We start from the raw sequence: 16,723 nt of genomic DNA, 5'->3' as shown, positions 1-16,723 counted from the left end.
TGGGCCCACAGTACAGAACTGACATCAGGCTTCAAGCAGGAGTGGAGACGTTCAGGCTGGGGCGGAGGAGCCGGAGGATCTGGAGGCTGGAGGCTGAGGGAGAGTGCCTCCTTCCTCTTCATGCTATGCACACTGACCCCCGAGTTCTAAGGCTGTGACGCTATGACCGTAAGAAATCCAGATACAAATGTTTATTCTACATAAAAATTTCACAAAATGGGCAGCTGGTTGTACCAAGACCTTTGGTGAAGGGGTGAAGGAGGGGAGGGAAGTCGCGGTTGAAGAAGGCAACACGGACAGTGGTCACAGTCACTGGGCAGGAGCAGAGCTGAGGGAAGGCGGGGCACGGACGTGGCCCCATCCCCCACTGCATGCACTCGCATGCACACTCCGAGCCTGTCAGTGAGGAAGAGGGCTCTTGGGTGGGGGCACGTTTCCGACTTGAGAAGCCCCGAGACGGAGGAGGGAGGTACTCCTCCCCGGCTGGCTGCTGAATACCGCATCCCAGACACCCGACACCCATGTGGCACGTCAGTGGGGGACAGCAAGGGCAGGACGCGATTGCAGGCCTGAATGACGTCTGACTTCCCAGAGCGCAAGAGAGCAGGGGCCATTGTCCCAAACATGCAACACCCGATGGCTTGAGAACCTGACCGAGGCCTGCCGGGGAGGGTGGCCGGCCCGGGGCGTGGGCTTTGGCTCTGGCAGGGGCCCGCCGGGCCCGGTCAGCCTCCCTAGCTCGAAGGGTGGCTGGAAACCAGGCACCGGGCAGCCTCTCGCAGAACATGACCTGGGGTCAGGCATAGCCCAGAGGGGTTGCTCCCAGGGCTGTGGGAACGTGGGAAGGGAGTATGAGGCGGCCAAGACCTGCTGGACTCTGCCCCGACGCGGGCAGGGAGCCCGGTCTTGGCAAAGCCAGAAGCCACCTGGCCACTGCACCCTGAGCCTCCCTGGCAGTGGTCAGCTGGTAGAGGCTTAGAGCTGGGCTGCCTCTCAGGGCCACCCCTTCCTTAGCCTGAAAAGCAGCACCGTGCGGCCAGCTGGTCCCCACCCCTTAGGGGGCTCGGCTTCGGGGCACAGCTGGAGAGGCCAGAGGTCAGGGCAGACCCCAGGCTGGGGTGGGATTAACGGGAGGCGGGGGAAGGGGAGCACGGCTACCCCCGGCAGCGCCACCTGGGAAGGGGGAGGCAGCCTGGGCCAGGGCCTGAGTCTGTCCTTGCTGCGGACCTGCCCCAGCCCGCTCGCTCCCCGGTATAGACACACACTGTCACAGAGATCATGCACACGACGGCTCAGGGCACGGTGGGTACGGAGGGCCCTACGGCAGAGAAAGGGGCGGCGTGGGCTGGGAAGGAAGGGGCTCCGAGCCTGAAGGCGGCAGCAGCCAGGGGGCCTCCTGAGGGCAGACCGTCCGAGTGGGGTGGCCGGTGGGGTGCTTTCTAGCCGAAGATGCCTCCAAACGTGGAGGCGATGACAATGCCCAGGACCACGCAGCAGATGATGATCATGATCTTCTTCTGCACCGGGGAGGCAGGAAGGAGCAGCCTCAGACCCGGGAGGGAGGCTGAGGGCTGGGTCAGAGCTTGGAGGGGCGGGGCATGCAAGGAGAGGGGTCCCTAAGCCGAGTTGGGGGTTGGGGGTCTGGGGGACGGAACCAGAGTTGGAACTGGGGAAGGTGCTGCCTGGAATGTACCAGGCGGGGGGGTGGGGTGACAGCTGGGAGCTGAAGGCCTCGGGTGAGGGCTTGGGTCAGAGCCCAGAGATGGGGTCAAGGCTGAGTGGGGAGGGACCCGTGGTGGCCCCCAGGGGCTCTAATGGGCAGAGGGGGGCTACTGACCCGGCGTGCCTTGCTCTGGTACTTGACGGCCTTCTTGGTGTCAGACACGGCCCTCTCCACATAGTCCACCGAATGTTCCACGTTGTACTCAATCCTGTCAATCATCTCCCCCTGCAGGGCCGGTGCCGGTCAGCTCCAGTGGGCCCCCCTCAGGGCAGAACTCTGGGGAAGCACCCTGAGGGCAGAGAAAGAAAAATGGGGGCGTGAGGATGGGGTACAGCCTCTCCCTGTGCCCCCTCAGGCCAGGCCCCCGGAGCAGCACCCTCTCTTCCCTGCAGAGCAGCCATCCTGGGAGGGGACCTGGCCGTGCAGTCTCAGCCAAGGGGGTGGAGACCATGCAGGGGGCGCTCAGCCGGGTGCGAGGCAGAGGGAGGCGGGGGCAGCAGAGGGTGCTCTGGACAGGGTCCCACTCCTTCCTCGCTGGTGTGGTGGTTCCACCCAGCTCCTACTGTCTTCAGTCTTCAACACTGAAGACCCCTGCCTACTCCCGTAGCTCTTCTGGGCCCCGTAATCTGGCCCCAGCAGCCCCCCGAGGCCGCTCCCACCATGACGCTGCCCGAGACCCACGTGACAAATGACCACTCTCTCCAAGTCCACTGCGCCCGCCAGTGTCCAGATCGCCGCAGTCTCTCAGCCACGGCGGCAGCAGCCTCCTCATGGCCGCCCGGCTTCCTAGCTCGGCTCGCACCACACCCACACTTCAGACCCTCCGGTCTAGAAGAGAACCGAGAAGCCCAGCACCACCGCCTGCCTCCTCTTCACTACCCTCCCGCCCCGCCGAGCTCCAGTCGCTCCAGTCACACGACCTCCTCAGTGAGCCAGGCTCTTGCCAGCCTCGGGCCAGGCCCTGCTGGTCCTGCTCTTCACTCACCCTGGGACCCTGGGAAACTTTCCGAGGTCAAATGCCACCTCCTAGAGAGGCCTTCCCTGACCACCCCCGTCCAAAGTGGCCACCGCAGGGACGCTATTACGGTGTTACCCCAAGTGTGGCCCTGGGACTAGCAGCATCAGCGTCCCCCTCGAACCTGTTAGAAATGCAAATTCACGGGCCCGCACTCTGACCTACCCATCTCTGGGACCAGGGACCAGGAAACCTCCAAGGCCGGCCTTCCCCCCCCCCCGCCCCCCATGATTCCTGGGCCTTTTAGAGCTGGAGAACCATTGCTCTATCTCACTGCCTCCTGCTAACATCTGAGCACCCGGCACAACTGGAGAACGTTCCATCTGTCATTTCCTTACGCTGCGCTTCCGCCCCACAGACATGAGCTCCAGGAAGCAGGCCCTCCGCTGTCCTGGTCACTACTATACTTCCAGCTCCTAGAAAAGCGGCCGTCCACAGTGGCCCCGTGCCAGGCGGCCGGTGAATAAGACAGGACAAGGCTGGGTGGAGGGCCATGCAGGGCCTGGGGTCCCGGCGGGCCAAGCAGAGCCATGCAGAAGATGGGGTCCTCCGGGTGGGCCTGGCCCTGGAGGCAGTGTCCACAGCGGGTGGTTAGTTACCTGGAGACTTGGTCCCTCCCGGCAGGGCAGCGTGTCAGGCAAAAAGGGTAGGGGTTAGTGCAGCCCTGGGTGCTGCTGTGGGCTGGGTGGGCGGAGGGCAGTGGGGCCCTAGGCTCTCACCTGGCTCTCCACGAGCATGGCCATGTCCATGAACATGTCGTGCAGCTCACGGATGCTGTTCTCCAGCTTGATGATCTCACTGTGCCGCGTCTCAATCTCGCTCAGAGCCTGCTTTGAGATGCTGGAGTCCATGATGATCTAGGGGGTGGGAGCAGTGGGCTGGGGACCCAGGAGCCTGCTGCAGCGGGCAGGGAGGGCGGCCCCGGACCAGGACGGCTGGCCAAGGGCGAAGGCAGCTGGGATGGGCAGTGGCTCCCTCCTCAGCCACAGCGCTCCCCCACTTCCTGCTTGGTTCTTACTAGCTGTTACCTGATTTCTCGGGGACGCACTTCTCGGTGCTGATGGGGGCCACCTGTGCCCACCACGTGGTCACTGCTCACCAGCCTTGTATAGAGGCCAAGTTGACTGCCCCCCCAAGGACCCAGGCCTTGAACCGCCTTTCTCCCTTTCCCCCCGCCCCTCCGGTCAGCCTCCCGGAGAGGGTAACTAGCCCTTCCCTTCTCTCCTGGAACCCACAGCCCCTACCTGCCTTCCACCCTGTGGACCGCCTCCTTCAGGAAGCCCCCTGCTCAAGTGTCACTTGAACGTGGAAGCGGCCAATGGCACCGTGTCTCCCAGGAGAGGAGCAAGGCCCTGAGGATGGCGGAAGGAGCCCCTGGCCGGTGAAGCAAGGAAGTGCACCCAATTGAGAGGAAGCAGGAGATGGGGGTCTTAATTCTACCTGTGCCACTAATATTTAAGTGGCCTCAGTCTGATCCCTTTTCCTCTGGGACTCAGCCTTCTCTGAGACCGGCCTCACAAGGTGGTTGTATCCAAAGACTGCCCCCAGCCTCAGCACTTTGCACACACACCAGGGATCCCTGCCAGGGGTGAGGGCGGGGCGGGGTGGTTCACACTCACCCCAGAAGCAAAGATGGCGGGGTTTCCGCTCTCCAGCATGTCCTCCAGCTCCTCACTGGTCGTGGTCCGGCCAGCTGTGAGCAGGGGTCGCACTGAGCCCTGCACACCCCGTGGGGCTCAGCCCCCGCCCCGCCCCTCACCCTTGCCCGCCCCCCCTCAGCTTACTGATCTCCAGTTGCCTCTGGATGCGGCCCTTGCAGCGCTCACGGTAGTCAGACTGCGTGGCATTGTACTCGGACATGACCTCCACAAACTTGCGGGACAGCGTGGAGTGCTGGGGGTGCAAGATGGGGGTGCAAGTGTCAGGCCCAGCTCCACAGAGCCCCAGGGCCTCAAGAGCCCGCCGGCCCCCCCGGAGGCCCAGCGGTGGCACCTGTGTCTTTCGGATCCTCAGGTCCGCGGATGAGCGGTTGAGGCCTTCCTCCTGCTCGATGCTCTGCTCAATGCCTGTGGGAGAGGGGGGCTGCTGAGCCATAACCTGTCCCCCTCACCACTGTCCCCTCCCTCTTGGACCCACACACCCAGGATCTGGCTCCGGACCTCCCCTGGGGAGGGTCTAGTGTGGACTGTGGTGGGGGCGGGGGGAGCCACACAGGAAGCAGAGGGAGAGGGCGCGCCAGACACTGCGGGAGGAGCCGCCAGGGGCCCATCCGGGAACGATGCAGGTTTCGGGGTGTGCACATATGCACACCCATCTGCGAGGCCTCAGGCACCCACCAAGCTCTGTGTGTATGAGCGCCTACTGCGTACTAGGCCCGGCAGCTCGGGCCCACCCGGCCTTCTGCTCAGGAAGCCTGTGCGCCCAACAAGGGGCCATGCCCAGAGCGGGGAGGGCTGCCAGGGGCGGCCCTGGGCCTATACACCTCTGTGCTCCCACAAGCGCATGGGGCTTGTGTGTGGGACCAGGCGGTGCTGGCCACCCCTTGAGCCCTCTTTAGCTGAAGTGAGGGACAATTCCCAAAGTGGAGCACTCCCTCACTGAAGCCTCAGGCATCTGTCCCGAGGCCCAGCCCCGAGCCTGGCCCAAACAAGCCTTGCCAAGTAGCAGCTGAGAGAATGGGCATGTGATGGCACCCTCATAAAGGAAAGCAAGACCCAGTGTACCCCTCCGAGTCCGTGAGACCCGCGGAATGCAGAGGAAGCGGGCCGAGTGCCCCCCCCCCGCCCCCCAAGACAAGGCCTGGATGGAGCCCAGACTCACTCTTTAACTTGGAGCGAACTTTGTTTGCGGTCTTCTTTATGTCAGACATGAGCTCCTCCAGCTCCTCCTTCGTCTCTGGGGAGGTAGAAGGGGGAGTAGTCGCCCAGGGTTCCCCCGCTGCCTGACGTTCAGGCTCAGCCCCTGGCGCAGGGGGCCCGGTCGTGGGGCTCCGGGCAGAGCCTGGGTCCCGGGTCTCCCCCCTTCCGCTGGCTAAGGCTCTGCCTGCCCCTCCAACCCTGGGCCGGGGCCACACCAGCTGCAGCCTCACCCCCTCTGTGCTGCCTTCCAAGGAGCCTCCCTTCCTCCTTTGCTGGCTCTCCCACCCCCTGCACACAACAGATGGGTCTAAATTTAAGGCAGAAATAACTGTGGAGCAGCTAGATGCTGGAGTCGGCACTGGGGAACACTGACTTGATGCTTGCCTGAGTCGAAGGTGGGGGGTACGGGCTCACCTAGAGTCACCTGGTAGCTGGGGGCGAGGGGGACAGACATCCAGCCAATAGGGTGACAGAGCCAGGGGCCAGGGAGGCTGAAGCGAGCCCCCCTCCACGGAGCACCCTGGGCGGGGGAGACCCTGTTCTACTGAGCCCCGCTTCCCAGGTGCTGAGCTCAGTGGGGGCCAAGCACTGAGGGCCCAGGGGGTGGATGGGGGCATGAGGCACCTGGCCTGGATGGGAGCTGATGGAGAAGAGGCTCAGACAGGTGTGCCCCCTGGCACACAGTTGGCCCTGGAGCACCAGCTGGCTGGTTCTGTGACGAAGTGGGGGGAATCTGGCCCTTGTTCCAACCGGAACCATCTCTCTAAAGCTGGCAGAGGCCATGGGGGGTACCCAGCTTGCCCCACCCCTGGCGGGGGGGGTGGTGGCTGGCCGAGTGGGGCAGGGTGGCTGCTTCCCTCTGGGGTGCTGGCTGGAGCAATGACTCATGACAGCGCCCCAGCCTCAGGGCAACCCCAGGACTCTATTTCCTGGAGAAACCAGGACGGAGCTCCTGGCTGAGCCCGTCCTATCCACGGTCTGCTTTCCTCTGGGGCAGGGCCTCTCCTAGAGGGGGTTGGGAGGGGGGCATTTACAGCAGTTGATGGGGGGGACACCTACTAAGTGGATCGTGAGGTGGGGGGCTTCGAGGAGCGGAGGAGGGCACCTCATTCGTACAAACAAAGGAAACTTGGTTACCAGCTGCTTTGCCGTCTCTGCCTCTCTTGCTCAGACCCAAAATAGCCCAGCCCGGATGGCGGCCCCCAGGGGAGGCAGGGCAGCCCTTGGCCCAGGAAAGCCCCCCCCCCCGCTCGCCGCAGTCCTTCCCGGTGCCTCCTCGGTAACTGCTCCCTCCGCTCTAGAACCTTCACCGGGGAGCCCCCTCCCCACATCAGTGACCGCTGGCCGGTCCTGACTGCTTGGCTCGTGGTGGCAATTCTGAACCGGTCGCTACAGACTATGACGCGGGGAGACCTCGTGCGGAAGGTGGGACAAGGGAGCCGAGAGAATCCTTTCTGGCGTCTCTGTCACCCCACGTTTGCCCCATCTGCCAGTAGGGGAGTGACCCAGCTCTTAAAGTACCCTGTTCCCACAGCTGGCCCCCTCTGACCCTCAGCAGGAGGGACCCATGGGGACACACGCGGCCTCAGACGCACATGCGCGGGAAGACGTATGACGTCACATGCTGCTACCCGAGACAAATCTCTGGGGAGAGGGGCGATGCGTGGTGGCCACACTGAACGTGGGCCCTGCCTCGGGTGGCCCCTCTCTCCTTCCCACCCATTCCTGGCACGGACTCCCAGCGGACTCATTTTGCTTTCCAAGGGCCCGGCACTGGGCCCGCTCGGCTTGGCCCTGGCCTCGGGTTCCAGCGCCCTTTGGGGGCTGTGGAGAGATTTCTCCCCGGGGGCTTGAGGATGCCGGCGGACCGGGGGCCGAGGGGCCGGGGACAGGCAGACACGGCTGCAGGCCACTCGCATGCCCAGCCCTGAGTGCTTCCCCAGGCCTGCCCAGCGCCGGGACCCTCCCCCTCGCATTCTTGGGGCCCCCGGGGCTCGTGCTTGAGGCGAGCCAGCAGGAGCAGTGTGCGCGTGCCCAGGTCCCAGGCCTGGGCCCCAGCGCTGTCACTGCCTCCCCGGGGGCTGAGGGGAAGGAATCTGGGGCCTGCGTGCAGTCGCCTGGCACAGGGCAGGGCAGTCATCAACACCTCGCCAGGAGCTGTGACAGGAGGCTCAGGGGGGCCTGTCTGGGGACAGAGTGGAATGCAGACACACAGAGGTTCCCTGTGCACAGGGAGAAAGGTGACTTCCTGGAGCCCCGAGAAGGCCCGGCTCCAGGGTACCAGTGGCCAGGTGCCAGGGCTGCTAGCTCTTTCCGGAAGCTCCTCCTGCTTGGCCGGCTTGCCCTCCCACGGTGCTGAGGCTTGGCGCAGCCATCTGCTGCCCGGGGAGGCTCGGGAAAGGGAGGGGCTGGGCAGACAGGCTGCCTTTTGCGCCTTCCCACCCAGCTTACCTGGCGGGGGCGGGGCTGGCCGGAGGCCCCCCACCCCAGGCCTGGGCCAGCCGTGTTCCCTGAAGCTTTCCACAGGGCCCTCCCCACCCTGGCCAGGCCCAGGTACCCCTCAGCCGCCCAACAGTGAGGCTGCTGGGGATCCAGGAGCCCCTCCCTCCCCAGTTGCCACGCCTTCCAGGAGACCTGGAAGCCGCCCCTCAGTCCTCCACACTCACTCTCATCAGGGTTGGGGGAGGCCAGGATGGCGCTGTGCTTCCGTTTCACCTCCTCCACGTTCTCCGAGATCTTGTCAATGAAGCCGCGGATCTCCTCCACCTGCACACCAAGGCCTCCGGTCAGGAGGAGACCCCGGGGAGGGCGCTCGTGGGCCCCGGGGCTGGACCAGACTGGGGCTGGCGGCCAGGCTCAGAGAGAGGCTGGACCAGGCTTCGGGTGGGGGTGTGACGTGGGCCCCCCGCCTCCAAGGTCTGCCAGTGTATTCGCGGACGCGGGCTGTGCTGGCTCCCACCTGTTCAAAGAACTCATCCATGAAGCCGTCCCGGTCCACGGTGACAGTGACATCATCATCGTCATCGCTGTCCTTGGCCTGCGCAGGGGTGTGTACACGTGAGCGGACCTGTGGTAGGCCCACTGGGACCCACTGGACCCGGGACCGCGAACTGCCCAGCGTCCATATTCAGCGGGCTCACAGGCTCAGCTCCGCGGCCCCGACCACTGCCCCTCTGTCCTCTTAGCAGCGTCCTCGGCAACCAGCCACAGTGAGACGTGGAGGACCCCTGGGGCCCCCCCATAAGAGGCCTTGCCTGTCAAGATGGTGACAGGGCCAAGTCTGTAGAGTCTCTAGGCCAAGGACTCCATCCCCTGCCCAGCTGCCTGCCCCTTCCCCCCAGGACCGGGGTCCTCCTGGCACGCCCCTCACCCTAGGGGGCAGCTGGAAAGGCTTGGCCCCCTGGCCAGGGGCCCCCAACTCACAGACCTTGCCTGGGATAGGCCGGCTGGAAACCAGCCTTCTCTACTTTCCAGTCCCGATGGTTTTAATTAGGATGGGGCCCAAAGTTCCCAAGCTCCTTTTCCGGGGGGGGGGGGGGGGGGGGTGGGAGGCCCGGGCGCCACCCACACCTGCCCCCGAAAAGGCAGGCTGGCTCAGACACGGGCCATCCCACAGCTCCTCAAGCAGGCCTGAGAGATGCTGGCTGCACACAGCCCTGCAAGCTCAGCTGTCCCCTTGTCATTCTCGATATCAGACCTCCATCCTCTTCCCCTCCAGGACCAGAGCTGGGCCCCACCAGCCTGAGAGGCCAGTCATGTCACTTGGCTCGGGGCCTGCCCTAGGCCCCACCCCGCCACCCCAGGAACAGCCAGACAAAAGCCACCCCCATCACGGGGCGGAGTAATTACACCTCCGACTTCCCAGTGTGCCGGCCGTGCTCATCACTGTCCGCCTTACACGCTTCGAGTCGCCAGGGGCAGCCCACTCTGCTGGCAAGGGCAAGTCCCTCTCCACGGCCAAGGCCAGGATACGGAGGGTGGGACCGGCCCCCTCAGACTGCGGTTATCAGGCTTGGTCACACCCCTTCAGGTCTCAGCACCCCACGGGAGGAGGCGTGAGCAGGCTCGGCACTGGCCTTCACCTTGTTCTCTCTTATGTCAGGGTCAGAGCCGAGGACAGGGGCAGGTGGCAGTGGAGGGATGGTGAAGCTGGGGGACCCGGGAGGCTGGGCCCAGCTAGCCTGCTGAGGAGGGACCCAGGTTCCGTGCCCAGCGCAGACAGTGGCTGGCTGAGGGACGTGCCGTCTGGGTCTGTTTGCTCCTGTGTGCAGTGGGGACAGGGACGCCTGGCTGCGGGGACAGAAGGCTGAGAAAGGGTGGGAAGGCACAGCATGTTCTGAAAGGGCTGTGCCCCTGGGGCTCTCGGGGTCCCACTACCCCACCAGAGTGGGACCAGACAGCAGAGGGGGTTGGTTGGGAACTTTACGGAGGCGGCTCTGACAGGCCCCTCTCATCAAGAGATCACACCTCCTCCCCCAGCAGCTAAAATAAATCCTCGCTCCCACAAGTGCCTGTGGCTGCTACCAGGTGGCCCCCTCCCCCCAACCAAGCCCACCTATTGACAAAGAGAATCTAGGAGCCATTTCCACACTTCTGAACCTTGCCAGGCGCAGAAGCCAAGCTAGAGGAGCACTCCTTAGGGAAACTGAGGCAGAGTGCAGTCTGGAGGAGCCCAGCTCCCGCTCCCGGGCAGCCTGCCAGGTAGGGAGGTGGTCCCAGGAGCTCCTGCCCTTCAGCGGCCTGCCCTCTCTGTCTTTTTGGCATCTAGAGAAAGAGGAGGATGGACAGGAAAGGACAGAAGGAGAATTTTCCAGCTCCCCTCCCAGGAAGAGTAATGACCGGCTAGGGCCAAAGACAAGGGCGCCAGGGTTTCCAGAGACGAGAGCTGTTGCCAGAGACCCCTGGGATCTGGGCTGCTGCTCTCCCTGGGCCTCGGCTTGCCTGCCTATAAAACAAGGACGGATCTTCTCGAGCATCCAGCAGCTCCGACCTGCTCCCTCCACAGCCTCCCCAGGAAACTGACGGCTGGAGTCAGGGAGTTTCTCCAACAGAGGGCTGGCAGGAAGGATGTCCACGCTCTCCTCCCCGCCCGCCGGCCATGAGCGCAGAGCTGAGGAAGGGGACACCTGGGGCCAGGGCCTGACTGGGGCTCCCAGGCGGGGGTCCACCCCGAAGGTGGCATTCAGATTAGCCCCAAAGCCAATCGGAGGGTTGAGGGCCTGACGTCACAGCCTTGGTCACACCAGTGGTGACTCCAAGCAAAACCCTGAGGGGACTCTCCGTGGGGACCCCTTCCTTACCACGTCCTGGCTCTTCTTCCTCCTCAGGACTTTTCACCCACTGCCCCTCGTCACCTCACTGCCGCAGCCTGAAACTGGACCCCGGCACACCCCACCTAAACCATCTCCCTGCCTCCACAGCCCACCCGCTGTCTTCCCTTGCCCCATGCAATTCCCTCTGGCTGGAATGCTGATTCCATGGAGCTGACATTCCCCTCATCCTTAGATGCCACCTCCTTTCAGAAGCCTTCCCCTGGGTCAGTATCTTGCTCCTCGGGTTCCCCACACACTACTCCCATCTCTACTGGAACCACAGCCACACGCTCTCAGGCCCTAAGGGACCTGAAAAGTCACCTTGGCCTCAGCTGCCGGCCTCAGCTTGCATACCTCCTGTGATGGTGAGCTCACTAGCTTTCCCGGGCAGCTCTGCCTACCTTGGGCTGCCCCGATGCCCCTTTCCTGCGGCCCTAAGCCATAAAAAACCTGTTGGTGCCCTCTCCCTGGGCTGGTCTTGCCAGAGACCTGAAGGCAGCATCTGCATCTTCCCTGGGTTTTTCTCCTCATGCTGACCGTTCCCTTCCCCTCATATTCCACCCCCACCCCCAGGGCCCTAAATTGCAACCCCCGCCCCAGACTTCTTCGGTCCAGTCTCTATCTTCTTCTGCGGTACATGATACAAACTGAATCTGCTGTTGATTGTGGCCTAAGTGGTATCAAAGAGCTGACCCATCCCTTCCTCTTTTTACATGATCTACCTTTGTTAATACAACCAGAGATCAGTATAAGTGATCACATAGCAGCTCCTGCCCAGAAAAGCCCCAAGCCCTTCCCCACCACTGTCTACTTGGTTGGATTTTAGGCTCAAGTGAAGGACTTTTTTTTGCTTAATTTCTTTATTTGTTCTGATCCTTGTTCCACTTTGTGAGAATCTGATGGCTCATGACTCTGGGGCCCCCAGCAACCTCATCCACATCTAGGCCAGAGCCCTGTGGCACCTTTCTAGAGACATCCTCCAGGTTAACTAAGACCCCAATCAGGTTTCACTGGCACTAAATAAATGACAAGCCCCAAACCCAGACACACTCCTGACTCAAAAGGAAGTAGGAACTAGGCTGGCATCTCCTGGTGTCCTGGGATGGTCAGGGTGGGCATCACCAACATGCACAAAGGGAGCACCCAGATGGTTTAGAATCATGAGGGCCCCAGCTCACTTGGAAATCTGCCAGCCCTCTGTGAGTGACAGTCACAGCTCCAGAAAGAGGGCTGGACTGGACTGGGGACTTGAGGTGGCATCTGGAGCCTGGGAGTGGTCGCAAGCTCGGAGCGGCAAACATCTTCAGGATAAACCCACCCAGGCATCATGTGAGCACCCTACCTGCCACCTGGCCCAAACTAGGTTCTGCCTCGTTCTCCTGAGCACCTCCTCTGAAATGCCCCATTCTCAAGGGTCCCCCCAAATCAGAAACCAGGGTACATCTACTTTCTTTCTCTTCCTCTCACATCCATCCAATATTTGACTTGTCGTGGTGTTTGTTCAGTGGTTCTTAATCCTGTTGCAGCACCATGATCCCTTGAAAGGCTTAAAAAAAAAAAAACCCCAAAAAACAGCTTCCAGGGTTCTACCCCAGAGAGACCGAATCAGAATTTAGGGGTTTGGGGCTGGTAAGGCCAAGTTTTTAAAAAGTACCCCCACCCCGGGGTTGAGAACCAGTGGTCTGATCTTACTCCTTTCTGACAGACTCTGGCCTCATGAGGCCTCTGGGCCAAGCCATCCGGAATGGCCACCCTGGCCAGAAGCCCTAAACTTCCAGAGGCCAGACAGCCCTGGTGGTCTCTCCTGGCAGAGGCTCCAGGATGCCAGGATACCTTCCTGGAAACAAAAGTGTGATTCCTCCAAGAGGCTCAGAGTCCAGGCAGCCTCCAGGCCCGTCCCCAGGGATGGATGGCGGGAGGCCAGCCAACAGGGTTGATTCATTCCTCCTGAGCAGGAGTTGGCTGTTGTCTGCCTCGAGGGCTATTTTTTTTTCCCTTCTTGTTTTTAATGACGAATCAAAGTCAAAGTCAATACGACTAGAGCAGAGAGACCCAGAGCTGAGTCAGGGGTATGTGAGGCCAAGCTGGGTCTCCAGACCCCCCCCTCCCTCGTCTGACCCTTTCACCCTCTCCCCATCTGGTGTACACCCTTCACCTCCAGATCCCTGCCCCTGACCAGGGCCCCAGGGCAGCTCCAGAAGGCAGCCTCAGCCCATGGAGAGGAGGTGGCTTCAGCCCCGCACTCCCTCCACCCACCCCCAACCCCTGTCCCAATATACTGTGTGACCTTAGATAAACCTCTGGCCCTTTCCAGACCTCAGTTTTCCAATTTGTGAAAGAGGAGGTTGGACTACATCGTCCCTGAAGGTCATTCCGGCGGCACCCCAGGGGACAATGTGTCCAAACCCACGGTTTCTTCTGGGAAACCCCAAGGAGGTAAGGGGAGGGAAGGAGGCCTACTCTTACATCCCCATTCTTCCACTCTGCAAGGCGGATCCGGCCGGCTGCACTGTATGGATGAAATGGGCACAGAGAGGTTAAGGTAAGAACCTGCCTGGTGTTGTCCAGGACACCCAGTCTCTTCCCAGCAATGAGAGAGAAAGGGGGAATGGGTGGGCAAAGGGGCGCACGGGCTTCCCCAGCCAGGCATCAGACCACCCACCATTCTCTCCTGGTTGGGCTTTGCAACCTCTCTGCCTTTACTACCAGAGGCCCCTCCTTTTGGACCATCTTCCCTCCTCCCATTTCTACCCAACCCCTTCTGGGTCACCCCAGGTTCCCTTCTTCCAGGGGCTGGCAGCCCCAACGCTCCCCCCTCTCTGTCCTCTGGCTCCCGCCGCAGGCCCCATGTCCTGCATGTGGCTCAGCACAGAGATAAACACCCTCCTGGACCCAGGGAAGGGTGGGTCAGCTCCAAGAAGATCTCAGAAAGAAAACCAGGGAGGCCTCTGAGTTGGGGGGGGAAGGAGGCAGTGGTATGCCAGGTGGGGCTGCCCAGGGGCACCTTCCCCTAAGTCTCCCCGGTTCTGTGACCCTGAGCTTGTCTTTGCCCCTCTTAGGCCCCTGGGTTGCCCTTCTGATCTCTAAGGGCCCCCGATGATCCCTTCACTCAGTCTATACAACTGCAGGATCAGCTGCCTGCGAAGTGGGAGCTGGGGAAGGCTGGAGGGCTGGGCCTGGCCTGTAGAGCGCTGAGGAAATGCACCAGCTCCTTCCCCAAGTGTGACTTTTATAAATAAGCTCCCTTTGCCTTCCTTCCAAATGTGGTGGCGTTGGGTGGGGAAGGAGGAGGGGGGAGGAGGGAGGGAGGGCTGGCTACCATGCAAGTCACTGGCCCAAGCGCCACCTCTGTCCAGCCCATCCAGGACTGGCCTCTTGGTTCCTGGGGACTCTGATCTGAGAATTCTGACTCCTAGGGTTCAAGGTCTCCCCTGAATATGGAGTCAGACTCAGGTGACCACCCCCTGCCCTGAGAAACTGGGCTCTAGGTTTTCTTATCTCTACTTTTATAGGTGGGAATCCAAGGCCCAGAGGAAGACTTGTGGGAATGACAAATTGTCTCAGCCCACCCAGTGTGGGCTCCTGCAGCCTGCAGGAAACCCCCAGTGGGCAAGGCCACCTGGCAATGAGTACAGCAGCCTCCATGGGTTCTGAATGCCTGCGGGGTGGGGTCTAGAGAGGAAGCCCCAGCGAATCCACAGAGAAGCCAGGCCTCGCCATCTAAGGGACCACTATGGCTAGTGTTTATGTACGTATGTTGGGGGTGGGCGTGAAGGGTCACAGAGACACACACCAGAGCAAAAGACCTGGGTTCAAGCTCCCTACAACCCAAGCCTTCTGCGTGGTCCCCCAGTCCCAGCCAGGCCTAAGTCTGACTGTCTTTGGGACAAAGCCCCTTTCTACCATCCCTTTTGAGCTACCAGGCATGCCATCTGCTCTCTTGTGCCTCAGTTTCCCCTTTAGCAGAGGGGATGAAGGCTGATGCACCAGAGACCCTGTCACATGTAAAGGACTGTGTTTCCCTGACCACTTGGTTCCCACATACACTCTCGTCTGACCCACCAGGCACCCAAACATCAGCAAATGCACCACACGGCCATTCATCACCAAGATAACATTCTTTCTGACTCAACATAGCACAGGAAGCTTGAGGGCAACCGCAAGGGCTGGCGGGGGAAGTGTTTAGACATCATATATGACATGAGGGACCATCTTCTTCCTTTGAAACCTCCTGGGAGGTTTACCCTGGGGGCTGGGCATTTGGCCAGGAATAAAAGGTCTGTTGGAAGGGTGGGGGCTGGTAGCCAGAGCAAGGGGGGGAAACAGAGGCAGGAGAGTACAGGTACCAGCTGCAGACTGCCCAGGAGGCAAGACTGGTATAATGGGGGAGAGAGGTCACAGATACAGGGAGCCTCTGGACAGACAGGTCAAGCCAGGGGGTCAAAAGCCCAAAGGACACCTAAAACTTTTCATATAAGAGGACCTCGGTCTCTGGCTCCAAGAGGGGTAGTGGGGGGGGGAGCTCAGAGGAGCCAGTGAGCTAGCTGCGCCCCCACCCCAGATCAGCACTGCGAGCAGGGCACCTGCCAGACAGCAGGGTGGTCAGCTAGGGGATCAGACAAGAGTCAGCCTGGTCTAGAGCCCTGATGCCCACCCTCCCCACAGGCAGGCTTCATTTCCTTCACTGCCCCCACACGCCCTCAGGCTTTCCATCTCTAAGGGCAGAGGTGAGAATGTCCTGGGAAATGTCTGAGTCCAGGGGAGACGGGGGCGAGGGAGTAGGAGTGAAAGAGGAGCAAGCGGCAGGGGTCTCAGTCAGGGCTAGGAGAGGGTGGGCTCTGGTCAGAGCCTTTGTGCATCCTCTAACTCCCCCCAAACCCCGCCCCAGGAGCCACACCCCGGGGGCCTCCGAGACACAGGTGGAGAAATAGGTTCAGGTTGGAATCAGACCAGGAACCCCGGAAGGGTCTGAAAACGCCGCCGGCTGGCCGCGGCTGCCCGGAAGCCAGGAAGGTGGACCGGGGTCGAATATCTGACCCCTCTGGGACCGGGGCGGGCAGCAAACCCCGAGCGCGACGGGGGTGGGGAGCCACAGGTGATGGGAGCTACAGGTGACGGAGGCGGCGGGGCGCCCCGCGGGACAGCGCCCGTCGGAGAAGCCCGGCCCCACCCGGCGCCCCGGTTTCCGCAGCGCGCCCTGCAGCTGGGCTCTGGGCAGGGGACCGCCCCCGGCCCCTTGCCGCTGCGGTCCCGCCGTCTGTCCACACCCCTGCGGGGGGACAGGAGGGTCAGTGATGAGGCACAGTGAGGGGACAGAGACAGGACCTGCTCCGCGGGCCGCGGGAGAGGTCAGCCTTCCGTCCCGCCACCGGTATCTGGTAATAGCCCTCCGACCCCCCAAAACAAGGGGGCGCCGAAAAGTTTATCCAGGACCCCGGGCTCCGGCCGCCAGCCCGCGGGCCCACGGCGCCGAGCTCACGCGAGCCCGTGACCCCGAGTGGGTCCGAGGGGCGGGACCCGGAGGGGCGTCGGGGTCCCGGGCTCCGCACCGCTCCCTCCCGCCCGGCCGGGGACGCAGGGGCTGTCGCCGGGTGGCCGCCGAGGCCGGGAGGGGAGCAGCCGGCGCGCGGGGCGCGGGACGCTGGCGGCGAGCGGCGGCGCGCGGGGGCCGAACTCACCGTGCGGAGCTCCTGGGTTCGGTCCTTCATGCTCCCGGGAGTGGCAGCGGCGCCGGCTGCAGCCGTGTGAGCCCCGCATGCGCGGCGGCCGTCCCGCGGCTGCGCAGCGCCAGCCCGGCCCCGCCCCGGCCCCCGGG

General features: G+C 62.6%; 1 protein-coding gene across 2 annotated transcripts; it reads right to left on the bottom strand.

The window, feature by feature from the left end:
- Nucleotides 1-837: 837 nt before the first annotated feature.
- On the bottom strand, nucleotides 838-16,671 carry STX1A (syntaxin 1A). 2 transcript variants are annotated; one of them, XM_044915138.1, is made up of 10 exons: nucleotides 16,587-16,671; nucleotides 8,556-8,633; nucleotides 8,263-8,362; nucleotides 5,559-5,633; nucleotides 4,731-4,804; nucleotides 4,523-4,631; nucleotides 4,358-4,431; nucleotides 3,458-3,595; nucleotides 1,838-1,948; nucleotides 838-1,517 (listed from the first exon to the last, which is right to left on the bottom strand). In XM_044915138.1, the coding sequence occupies exons 1-10, from the start codon at nucleotides 16,614-16,616 to the stop codon at nucleotides 1,440-1,442; spliced, it is 867 nt and encodes a 288-aa protein (XP_044771073.1). In that variant the 5' UTR covers nucleotides 16,617-16,671; the 3' UTR covers nucleotides 838-1,439. The 2 variants fall into 2 exon arrangements, with proteins under 2 accessions (XP_044771073.1, XP_044771074.1); XM_044915139.1 differs by lacking the exon at nucleotides 838-1,517 and having other exon boundaries at nucleotides 1,686-1,903; nucleotides 3,459-3,595; nucleotides 16,587-16,627.
- Between the last annotated feature and the right edge of the window lie 52 nt (nucleotides 16,672-16,723).

This window comes from Neomonachus schauinslandi, chromosome 5 (assembly GCF_002201575.2).
Source record: "Neomonachus schauinslandi chromosome 5, ASM220157v2, whole genome shotgun sequence".
NCBI lineage: Eukaryota > Metazoa > Chordata > Mammalia > Carnivora > Phocidae > Neomonachus > Neomonachus schauinslandi.
The sequence above is the reverse complement of the archived record's forward strand: the minus strand, read 5'-3'. Positions and strand labels throughout refer to the sequence as shown.